We start from the raw sequence: 12,484 nt of genomic DNA on the forward strand, positions 1-12,484 counted from the left end.
ATTCGTGCCTTTGAGCAGATACCGCCGTCGATAGCCGGTATTACAGATTTGCTCCGTTGCCAATTTTTATACTTTCCCCTCTTCACACACTTCACAAAGAGGAGGATTGCAATCGCTCCGACAAGCCATAACGATGCAGCACGGTTTCACATTTCAGTAGAAGAATCGTCGTCTCAAACATCAAACATTTCTTTCTTTTCCATTTTTTCCCAATTCACGACTGTTTAAAAACCATATCATTGTGCACCCCCGCATAGGTTAGGACTGTTCATCAAACAAAGTCTCTGATTCTGGACATTTGAAGACACATTATTGCATGATACTAGTCTTCTTGAGGAGTTTCATATGCAGTAGGCCTAGAGAGCCAAACTCAGAGCTTTTCTGCAGAGCCCGCTGGCTGGAGGGTTCATTGTATCGCTGTCCATGGTCCTGTAGTCCATGGTGCTGTAGTAGTCCATGCTGTTTTTCTCTGTGTACCACATATACAGTACAGAAGAAGAGATTTGGTGAGGCTGCATTCTCATTTTATGCACCCAAATTGTGGGATGCACTGCCAGTTTACATTAGGGATGCAACGTCAGCAAATATGTTAAAGTCAAGACTAAAAACCCATCTTTTAAATATTGGCTTTAAATTACTTCAAATCATTAAATTATGATTATATAATGATTGGAGCACTTTAACTCCAACTCTTCAACTTTAGGTAACTATGTAATATACAGTATGTGCAGAGGTAGTATTGTAAACATCACTATAGTTTAAAGGTATACAGTTATGAGCTATGTACAGTTATGAGCTATATACAGTTATGAGATATGTACAGTTATGAGCTATATACAGTTATACAGTTATGAGCTATATACAGTTTTGAGCTATGTACAGTTATGAGCTATGTACAGTGAGGTAGTTTATGTACAGTATCTAATGTGCAGAAGTATAAAAGGAGCTATGTCAGGAGACATGTGCAATATACAGTATGTTCAAATGCAGTAGTAATGTAATGTAATATAATGTAATGCCATTTCAGGGCCCTGAGATGGGGTCCTGAGCGATTTCCACAACCCTGTGTCTCCTTGGAATGGGGTTGGAAATTGGGTCAATCGGTGTGCATACATGTGTGTATGTGTGTATACACCCATGTGTGTATGGGGGAAATAAAAATGTAGCCTAGAAGGCCCAAGGCAGATTGTATAACTAAATGGTATGACTTTATTTAGCAAGACTTCCAGATTATGTTGACATAGGCTAAAAAAAGAAGACTTTTTCCCTCATCTATATTTGCAGCATGTCTTTTCCCGCGAGTGTGACTCCTGGAAGAAATTATAGGGAGGGGATTTTGGACCACATTGAATCGGACACAAGTTGTTTAATTTTAGAGGAACAACTGTTTTAATCTCGTTTTTATTTATTTTTATTTTTAATTAAAACGATTTCTCGTTGTGAAATCCCTTTTTATGAATGGAGCCGCCAGATGCTGTGGAGCAGATCCCACGAGTTGCCTTAATGTCTGGCACACAATCACATCATTGGACTGATTAGGATTACGGAAACAACACGTCTTTGGTCTGTGTGTGAATAGCCTACTCGTGATAAGATATACATACACTCGATCTAAAAAAAAAAAAAAAGGCGCAGCAGCCAGATGCGTTACATCACGGAGAGGGTGTGGGTGGATGTTGGTAGGAACCGTGGCTGGAGGAAATAACACCATTTCTAAAAGAGCGGCTCCTTTGGGATGGAGATAGGGATCATTGGCTCCCGTCGTTATAGCGGAACCTGTCTCTGTCTCTCTCTCTCTCCGTCTGTCTCCCTCTCTCTCTCTCTCTCTCTCTCTCTCTCTCTCTCTCTCTCTCTCTCACTCTCTCTCTCCGTCTGTCTCCCTCTCTCTCTCTCCCTCCCTATCAATCTATATATCTCCCTCTCTCTCTCTCTCTCCCTCTCTCTCGCCCCCCCCCTCTCTCTCTCCCTCTTTCTCTCTCTCCCTCCATATCAATCTATATCTCTCCCTCTCTCTCTCTCTCTCTCACCCGTCCTCTCCTTCTCCTCTGTTGGCTATCTCTCTCTCTACCCTTGGCTCGACGTCAGAGTCTGTGCAGCAGTGCAGTATAATGGACGCGCAGGCGACCCAAAGTGCCTCCTAGGCTGCTGCTGTGCTGCTATCGCGATTCCCTCTCTCTCTCTGCTCTCTCGGCGTCTCTCCAACCGCTTGTGGATATCTGTATCGGTGTCTCTGTGTTCTCTGTCTCTGTGTCTCTCACCTTAAACCCAGCCTATGATTCCCCGCCCCCACCCCCCAACCACCACCACCACCACCACCACCACCACCACCACCACCACCGGCGTCTTCCCGCTCGACATGGACGTCCCGCCTGTCCCCTGAACCGGAGGATTGTTTCGTGCATTTCGTGCATTTCTTGGCGCAGTGAAGAAGTAGGAGAAGCATGCCGAGACTGCTAATGGATTTATGGGAGCAGCGAGTGACCATGCCGTGATCTCTGCAGCGCGGGCGCACCGTGTCACCGTGTCACCCTTGGCTCTGCCACGAACCACCGAAACCCGCCGTAGACCGTAGAAGAACTCCGCCGGAATCCGAAAAAGCGTACGGGGGGGATTAACCACTGTGCAATTTTTTTGCAAACAACATGAAGATTACCTCCCCGCTGGTAACTAGTCTCGTTTTCAGGTCCAACCTCTCCTCCTCCAGGCTGCCTCTCCTCCCGCTCCTGCTGCTGCTGCTGTGTCTGGGATATTCTCGCGGGATGCCGCACGTTTTAAGATTCGGTAAGCCGCCCTTAACTTGTTTGTTAAACGGAGAGAGAGAGAGAAAGAGATTAGGGATTAATTAATTCACTGTGTCTGAGCATCTATTATCATCTAGACCGGTTGTGGCGGCCGCTGCTCCGGCCGGTTTGGCGGGGTGCACCGTGCACGGCCCCGGTTGAGATCCATGCATGGTCGTGTTGTTTTGAACCCGTTATAGCAGCACACTGTTGCCTGTTCTCCAAAGACAAGAGACATGCATTGAACCTTAAACATGTTTTGTATGGAATATTTCATGTTTTAGATGCAGAATTAGCATTGAACTATAGGCCTAATTGAAGCATTGAACACATATAAGGGACTACTAGATTACTCAGAATTGTAGAATCGGGATGATGACTCTCGCGGTCAAACTAAAGCAAGCTATCCACTTAACGGTGTGCATTAGTGCATTAGTGCCCCCATTGAGAAGCGGCGGGCACTGATGGAAGGTGACACTTTGTCCTTTTGTTTTTGTTAAGTGTGTGTGACGCAAATCATTCCCCGAACGAAAATGAACTTTTGTGCGTAATTGACATTGTCTGTGTGCAACAAGCTTGTGGCGCAAATATACAGTATGTATGGCTGTGTTGAAAGGTTGAGCCACAGAGTCGTTTTAAAAGATACAGACTTGGCAACTTTGGTTCAGCTTTATCTTTCATGTATTTGGCAACGTGAACACATCAGAGACTAAGTAGTCTTTTATGGTGTTTACAATAACCGATCTTTTGGTGGTCTCTTGTGCGCTGCTTGGCGCGTAAAGGGCCTAAGGGATTCGTTTTCCACATTTTACAGGAGAGCCTAAACAAAGCATTGATTTCGGGTCGATTGTATTGGTGATGAGTCTTTTGTTTAAACACTATACGTCGATGTAGTTAAAGATCTCAGTTAGCATCTTCCACCGCTTGATCTCACCAAGAGCTTTCTATCGATAGCCTATATAGGCTGAATATATATATATTTAGCCTATATCAATAGAAATCTCTTCTTCTATCCACGCACATAATATCTACCCAAATATCACTTTGGTCCTTTACGCGCCAGGCCCTCGAATTGTAGTTGCAATAATCTAAACCGCAGTTCACGACTATGACCCAGAACATCTTCATCAGACAGACACAGATTAATATGAATACGAACTGATGTTTCCTGTTAAAGGAAACATACATCGAACATACACTTTCATCCTAGTACATTCCCCGTCGGGGAAGGGGGCGGACGGGGATATAACGTCTTTATGGCCTTTAAACTGCTGACACCCCACCATGTCTTCCGCAGTAAATGTTTACATGTAAACATTACCCTGGAGTACAGATCAATCACGCAGTCACAAGGCCAATCAATAAACTTGGCAGTCGTATTCTCTCTCTCTCTCTCTCTCTCTCTTATACATTCAAACAACCCGTCATTGATGATGAAGGACCATATCAGCTCAGTAGGGTTGTCGTTTATTTATGTCTACGGTTATCAGTATAAAATAAGGTGGACCGCCGTGGACTATTACAGCACCAAGCTATACAATGCGTTGTCAGTCTGTGTTTGCATACATGCTGAGGACAGACCAGTCTCCGAGCGAGCGACATGCGGGCCCTTCCTCACAGCGGATGTCATCTAATGTTGACACCGCTCTCTGACAATCCCAATCCCCCCCAAAGGGTGCTGTTTAAAAGTCAGCCCGCGTCCGCACGAGCCGCCACTATGGCAACGGGATGTGCTCGAGCTACTGCTGCTGCTGCTGCTCCTCCTGCAGCCTTCTCCTGTCCTCCTCCTGTCCTCCTGTCCTCCTGTCCTCCTGTCCTCCTCCTGTCCTCCTGTCCTCCTGTCCTCCTCCTGTCCTCCTGTCCTCCTCCTGTCCTCCTTCTGTCCTCCTGTCCTCCTCCTGTCCTCCTCCTGTCCTCCTGTCCTCCTGTCCTCCTGTCCTCCTCCTGTCCTCCTGTCCTCCTGTCTTCCTTCTGTCCTCCTTCTGTCCTCCTTCTGTCCTCCTCCTGTCCTCCTGTCCTCCTCCTGTCCTTCTGTCCTCCTGTCCTCCTCCTGTCCTCCTGTCCTCCTGTCCTCCTGCAGCCTCCTCCTGTCCTCCTGTCCTCCTCCTGTCCTCCTCCTGTCCTCCTCCTGTCCTCCTGTCCTCCTCCTGTCCTCCTGTCCTCCTGTCCTCCTCCTGTCCTCCTGTCCTCCTGTCCTCCTGTCCTCCTCCTGTCCTCCTGTCCTCCTGTCCTCCTGTCCTCCTCCTGTCCTCCTGTCCTCCTCCTGTCCTCCTGTTCTCCTCCTGTCCTCCTCCTGTCCTCCTGTCCTCCTGTCCTCCTGTCCTCCTGTCCTCCTGTCCTCCTGTCCTCCTGTCCTCCTCCTGTCCTCCTCCTGTCCTCCTGTCCTCCTGTCCTCCTCCTGTCTTCCTCCTGTCCTCCTCCTGTCCTCCTGTCCTCCTGTCCTCCTCCTGTCTTCCTCCTGTCCTCCTCCCCTCCTGTCCTCCTGTCCTCCTGTCCTCCTGTCCTCCTCCTGTCCTCCTGTCCTCCTGTCCTCCTCCTGTCCTCCTGTTCTCCTCCTGTCCTCCTGTCCTCCTGTCCTCCTGTCCTCCTCCTGTCCTCCTGTCCTCCTCCTGTCCTCCTCCTGTCCTCCTGTCCTCCTCCTGTCCTCCTCCTGTCCTCCTCCTGTCCTCCTGTCCTCCTCCTGTCCTCCTGTCTTCCTGTCCTCCTGTCCTCCTTCTGTCCTCCTCCTGTCCTCCTCCCGTCCTCCTGCAGCCTCCTCCTGTCCTCCTGTCCTCCTCCTGTCCTCCTGTCCTCCTCCTGTCCTCCTGTCCTCCTCCTGTCCTCCTGTCCTCCTGTCCTCCTGCAGCCTCCTCCCGTCCTCCTGTCCTCCTCCTGTCCTCCTGTCCTCCTCCTGTCCTCCTCCTGTCCTCCTGTCCTCCTCCTGTCCTCCTCCTGTCCTCCTCCCGTCCTCCTGTCCTCCTCCCGTCCTCCTCCTGTCCTCCTGTCCTCCTCCTGTCCTCCTGTCCTCCTCCTGTCCTCCTCCTGTCCTCCTGTCCTCCTCCTGTCCTCCTGTCCTCCTCCTGTCCTCCTCCTGTCCTCCTCCTGTCCTCCTGTCCTCCTCCTGTCCTCCTGTCCTCCTCCTGTCCTCCTCCTGTCCTCCTGTCCTCCTCCTGTCTTCCTCCTGTCCTCCTCCTGTCCTCCTGTCCTCCTCCTGTCCTCCTGTCCTCCTCCTGTCCTCCTGTTCTCCTCCTGTCCTCCTCCTGTCCTCCTGTCCTCCTGTCCTCCTGTCCTCCTGTCCTCCTCCTGTCCTCCTGTCCTCCTCCTGTCCTCCTGTCCTCCTGTCCTCCTGTCCTCCTCCTGTTCTCCTCCTGTCCTCCTGTCCTCCTGTCCTCCTGTCCTCCTCCTGTCCTCCTCCTGTCCTCCTGTCCTCCTGTCCTCCTCCTGTCCTCCTGTCCTCCTGTCCTCCTCCTGTCCTCCTGTCCTCCTGTCCTCCTCCTGTCCTCCTCCTGTCCTCCTCCTGTCCTCCTGTCCTCCTGTCCTCCTCCTGTCCTCCTGTCCTTCTGTCCTCCTCCTGTCCTCCTCCTGTCCTCCTCCTGTCTTCCTCCTGTCCTCCTCCTGTCTTCCTCCTGTCCTCCTCCTGTCCTCCTGTCCTCCTCCTGTCCTCCTGTCCTCCTCCTGTCCTCCTCCTGTCCTCCTGTCCTCCTCCTGTCCTCCTCCTGTCCTCCTGTCCTCCTGTCCTCCTCCTGTCCTCCTCCTGTCCTCCTGTCCTCCTCCTGTCCTCCTGTCCTCCTCCTGTCCTCCTCCTGTCCTCCTGTCCTCCTGTCCTCCTCCTGTCCTCCTGTCCTCCTGTCCTCCTGTCCTCCTCCTGTCCTCCTGTCCTCCTCCTGTCCTCCTGTCCTCCTGTCCTCCTGTCCTCCTCCTGTCCTCCTGTCCTCCTCCTGTCCTCCTCCTGTCCTCCTCCTGTCCTCCTCCTGTCCTCCTCCTGTCCTCCTGTCCTCCTGTCCTCCTGTCCTCCTGTCCTCCTCCTGTCCTCCTGTCCTCCTGTCCTCCTGTCCTCCTCCTGTCCTCCTGTCCTCCTGTCCTCCTGTCCTCCTGTCCTCCTCCTGTCTTCCTCCTGTCCTCCTCCTGTCCTCCTGTCCTCCTGTCCTCCTGTCCTCCTGTCCTCCTGTCCTCCTCCTGTCCTCCTGTCCTCCTGTCCTCCTCCTGTCCTCCTGTCCTCCTCCTGTCCTCCTGTCCTCCTCCTGTCCTCCTGTCCTCCTGTCCTCCTGTCCTCCTGTCCTCCTGTCCTCCTCCTGTCCTCCTGTCCTCCTGTCCTCCTCCTGTCTTCCTCCTGTCCTCCTCCTGTCCTCCTGTCCTCCTCCTGTCCTCCTGTCCTACTGTCCTCCTGTCCTCCTGTCCTCCTCCTGTCCTCCTGTCCTCCTGTCCTCCTGTCCTCCTGTCCTCCTGCCCTCCTGTCCTACTGTCCTCCTGTCCTCCTGTCCTCCTGTCCTCCTCCTGTCCTCCTGTCCTCCTGTTCTCCTCCTGTCCTCCTCCTGTCCTCCTGTCCTCCTGTCCTCCTGTCCTCCTCCTGTCCTCCTGTCCTCCTGTCCTCCTCCTGTCCTCCTGTCCTCCTGCAGCCTCCTCCCGTCCTCGACTCCTCGCGCGCTCACCGATTTCCCGTCTCACACGCCCGTCTGACAACGACGCTGTTCTCTGCAGCGGGTTTGCGATGCTTTCGTCAATAGTTCGCGAGAGATACGAATGAAATACATCTCCTCCCGTGACTGGGGTGATTCATACACGTCTCTTGCTAGATCTCTTGCTCAAGGGCTAAACGGGCATGATGCCCCGATTGATGTCAGACTTGCGGCGTCAGACGGACGTGTCAGACGGGCAGAGCTCTCCGTTCAGGACCATGGACAGCGGCCCGCCAGCCAGCGCCACGCAAGGGCCTGTTGCTACACTGTTTTAGATTAGATTAGATTCGACTTTATTGTCATCGCAGAGTACAAGTACGAAATGCAGTTTAGCCTCCAACCAGAAGTGCATATAGCGATATAAGGGCATGATGATATACATAGAACAAGAATGCTAGTGATAGGTAACTATGTAATATACAGTATGTGCAGAGGTAGTATTGTAAACATCAGTTTAGTTTAGAGGTATATACCGTTATGGGCTATATACAGTTATGAGCTAGGCTATATACAGTTATGAGATATGTACAGTTATGAGCTATGTACAGTGCGGTAGTTTATGTACAGTGAGGTAGTTTATGTACAGTGAGGTAGTTTATGTACAGTGAGGTAGTTTATGTACAGTGAGGTAGTTTATGTACAGTAGGCTGTATACTGTTCAGAAGAAGATTCCAATCACACGCTTGAGTAATCTGAGTCTGAGTCTCGGGGCCAAGCATCAAACTTTTCCCTCGTTGAGACTATTTCAGCGAACCACACGAGAACTTCATATTCAGCACCGGCGATATAATTGCGTTGTCTGTCTTCTCTGGCGTTTTTACTGCTTCTAATCCCCAGGTGGGGGGGGGGGGGGGGGTAGTTCACATTACTTAACAGTCCCGTTTCACTGATACAGTGTAATGTGAATGACTCGTGTTTAGATGTCGCCCTAGATAGTTGGGTGAGAGGCCACACAAGAATAGCAACGGAGAAATGTGCTGAGATCCACAAACGGCTGAAGAATGAGAAACAGCAAGTAGCCTCCATCCACTGTGCGCTAAGGGTCCCTTCTCTGGTGTAGTCTAGTTTTTTCTAGTGGGTATATTGTGTTTTTTCCCTCCCAGCCTCATATCGTTCATTTCGGAACGCCATAAAAATAAATCTGCGCTCCCTGGCTGTCTAGCGTTATATATCTAACATTACGGGCCAGTTTCACAGACAAGGCTTAAGCCTAATCCTGGACTAAAAAGCATCTTCAATGGAGATTTTACATTGAAAGTGTGATTTAGTCCAGGACTAGGCTTAAGCCTTGTCTGTGAAACCGGCCCGTGTTATAAGGCTGATCTGTGCATGATAGTGCTGCATTTGGACATATTTCATGTCGCATTTCCCCCCAGTTGATGGTATATGACGCTATAGTCAGTCCCAATGGTCCTAAAGTCAAGTGCTTCGTAACACAGAAGGGGTGGATTTTATGAATGAAAGTGTGAAAATTCTGTCACAAAACGCCGTTATCCTCACACATTTGGGTATACGGGAATCCTTGGCCTTTCCTAGTGGGTCTACGTAGACTACACCACTGCTGCTACTGTATACGGCCTCTACTGTGTTCTTAATATAAAAGCCTATCAGGTGAACCAAGAGGAGGGATGTATTAGAAAGTAAAAGAGGGGTTTAAAAAAAAAGAAGAAAAAAAAGAAGAAAGCAGCATTTCCCCCCGGACCTTGACGACTCCGTATGCTTGCTCAGCATCCTCCCAGCTGGTCCTGGTGGAGGTGGGGGGGGGGGGGGGGTGTGGAGAGATAGAGATGGAGAGATAGAGAGGTCAGGTCCCCTGGGTCACGTCCCCCCGCCCCCCCCCCCCCCACACACACACACACACACAGGCACTGACCGGCTGTTTGTAACAGCGCTGTTCGGCTGTCAGGGCCGAGACCTTTTCACAGAGCAACAGCGGAGGCCCGGCTCCAGACCTCTGTGCTCCGTGTATTCCCCCCTGCTCTTACCCTCCCGGCAGCGGTGACGAGCAGGAGCTAGAGAACGTCCTGGAAGGTTTCTGGCCCTCCGGCTGGTCGGGGCTGAAATAGCGAACCGAAACATCTATAATTAGAAACGGGCATGCATTGTTGTTGTTTCCGAGAATGATGATGTGATGTGACCGCCGTGTTGTGGTGGTCGTTGTTTTTGTTGTGGTTGTGGTGTGTGGTGTGTGGAGGGATTGTAGTGGGGGTACGTGTAGGCCTACGTGTGTGTGTGTTTCACCACAGTAGCCTATATGAACACACCAGGAAGTCTGCAGTGTATGGAGACGTTTGACGCCATGGCTTGGTTGGTTGTGTGTTGGTTGTGTGTTGGTTGTGTGTTGGTAGGTTACGGTGGGGAATAGGGTCTGTGTTTTAGCGAGCATCCTAGAGATTCAGGTGTCTATTGTGCAGAAGTATAAAAAGAAGCCATATCAGGAGACATGTGCAATGTGCAATATACAATAGTACAAAGGTAGTAATGTAAACATCAGTAGTGCAAAGGTTATAGAGTGATCACATCCATCCATCCATCCATCCATCCACCCATCCATCCATCCATCCATACATACATACATACATACATACATACATACATACATACATACATACATACATACATACATACATACATACATACATACATACATACATACATACATACATACATACATACATACATACATACATACATACACACACACACACACACATACATACATACATACATACATACATACAAACATATATATATAAAAAGAAAATTAGCTGACTAGGCTAACGCTGCCTTTTTTACTGTATTTTATATGGTTCATGTATTTGGACTGTCCTCGATATAATAAACTACTAAACTAAACTAAATATATATACATCCATATCCATACATAGTGATACACCCATCCAGGGATGAGCAGCCAACAAGTATTGTTCAAGTATACTCTCGTAGGCCTACATTAGGCACTGCAGTACATATGGAGAGCAGGAAGTAAGGGTGACTGAGTCCATTAGCCAGTCATCGCAGTATCCTTCAGCCCTGAGTGAGAGAGAGTTTTTTTTATTTATAAGAAAACACTTTTCTTATTTTTCTATCTACTTCAGAGCACCATGGAAAAAAAACCTTGATCACAATGACATGGAGTTATTGCTATAATTTCCTTCCACAAAGTGTAAAGTGCTGGAAAACGATAAGAGTATCACCACCGCCCATCTACCGAGACTATACCTGAAGCTCATCTCTAAGGAAGGCTGGAAGCACCGTTTACTCTGAGAAAACCCCGCTCTCCAGCTTTCCTGTTTATTTCCTGATTTCCTTTTTTTCCCGCCCTACTAACTCAGGCTTTATTTGAGAGATGTGTTGGCCTAGTAGCACCACACAGCAGCAACAGAGTTTCATTTGAGTAATTCAATCAAGAAGCCCTTTTCTTGGTCCTCTAGCTAGAAGCAATCCCCCTCTTTTGAGACTGGAGTTAACCAACAATTTTCACAACGTGCGGTGGTCTAAATGAAGGTATTTTATTGTTTTCGTAAAACTCTCCCCCACCCCCCCCCCCACCCCCGCCCATTCTCTCCGCTTCTTCGTGACAGTACTTTGTCAAATGACAGGGCGGGGAGAGAGGCGTCGGGGAGAGTGTTGGGGGGGGGGGGGGGGGGGGGGAGACAGAATGAATTCCGAAGGACTTGTAGTTAATTGACTTTATTTGCTTTTGCGCCGCCAGTCTGAATTATCAGCTTGCTGGAGTTTAGTTTGGGGATTTCAGGCATTATGGATATTACCCTGTGTCCCGGCCCGGTGCCAACCCCTGTTCACAGCAAAATACATTTAAATAGGCACAAAAGCTGCTTAAAATATTCATGTGTCACTCCGCCACTCGCTAGCTTATAGAAATGTGAAACTATCCATTCCCCCCCTCCCTCTCTCTCCCTCTCTCTCTCTCTCCACTCCGCAAATGATTTCCATGGTTTAAAAATACCCAGCGCGGCTTTCAAGAACAAAGAGGGGATCGGTTCTTACATTAACATTCAGCGCGACACAGAACGGGTTTGAAGCAGGGAACAGAACTATCTTCTTTAGATGGATTTCTTCAAGGCTGTTTACGGGCCTCTGTCTTTGAAGGTCCTGTCGGGGTGTTGTCATGCATCAGATACAAAAGGGGGCCTTCACAACGGTGATTAATTCGAGACTGCGCACCCCTCTCTCTCTCTCTCTCTGCCATTTTGGAAATGGAAAATACCTCTGAGCTGTGAAATTACAAAATACCAATGCATCTTTTTCCGTGCCTAGCATATACGTTTGTTTGAAAGTGTATTAGTGGCAAGGCAAAGAGGGATAAGTTCCACAGCCAGGACAAGTTTAAGACCGAACGCCTACCCTGTGAGGGGAATCACATAGCTACAATGATTTCAGCATTCCAGAAAAAGTAAAAAAATAAATTAAAAAAAGACAACAACAACGATACTGAGAATACATCGAATGATATCGAAACCGGCGGCGATAACTCTAATGTAGAATGACGGTTTTGGTTTTGACAACCGTCTGACAGAGTTAATGGCGTAATGTAAACGTTGTTGTCAAGAGCGCCGGTACTGGTACACCATTAGGTTTTGAGTGGACACGATCAGTCCTCTTTTTTTTCGCGGCCCATCGATCGGCGTCACGGTCTGTCAGGCGGTGGTGTACCTGGGTAGCTCTGGAGGTCAGGGGTCGTGTGTGAAGCTGTCCCCGGAGACGAGCCTTAATGGCCGTGTGGGTTTGTGTGTGTGTTGCGTCCGCCTCGGAGTCGGATGAAGGTCAGGTGTTGGAAATGCGCCTCAGGGAAACTACTGACTGACTGACACACACACACACACACACACACACACACACACACACACAGACACGGACTGACACACACACACACACACACACACACACACACAAACAGAGACACAGACTGACAAACACACATACACACACACACACACACACACAGACGTGGACGAGAGGAGGAGCGGGTGAATCCAAGAAGTAGAAGAATGTACAGAAAACAGAGTGAAACGTGTGTGTGTGTGT

At 49.5% G+C, this 12,484-nt stretch overlaps 1 protein-coding gene across 1 annotated transcript in view; it reads left to right on the forward strand.

The window, feature by feature from the left end:
* Window positions 1–2,642: 2,642 nt before the first annotated feature.
* LOC308160080 (glutamate receptor ionotropic, kainate 2-like) overlaps window positions 2,643–12,484 on the forward strand; it is a gene marked incomplete at both ends in the record, with an annotated part of 74,036 nt that continues 64,194 nt past the window's right edge. Inside the window, 1 exon segment of the mRNA XM_080533945.1 lies at window positions 2,643–2,781. Coding sequence (XP_080390071.1) covers window positions 2,643–2,781 — 139 coding nt within the window.

Source organism: Nansenia antarctica (genome assembly GCF_963989245.1).
Source record: "Nansenia antarctica genome assembly, chromosome: 6".
NCBI lineage: Eukaryota > Metazoa > Chordata > Actinopteri > Argentiniformes > Microstomatidae > Nansenia > Nansenia antarctica.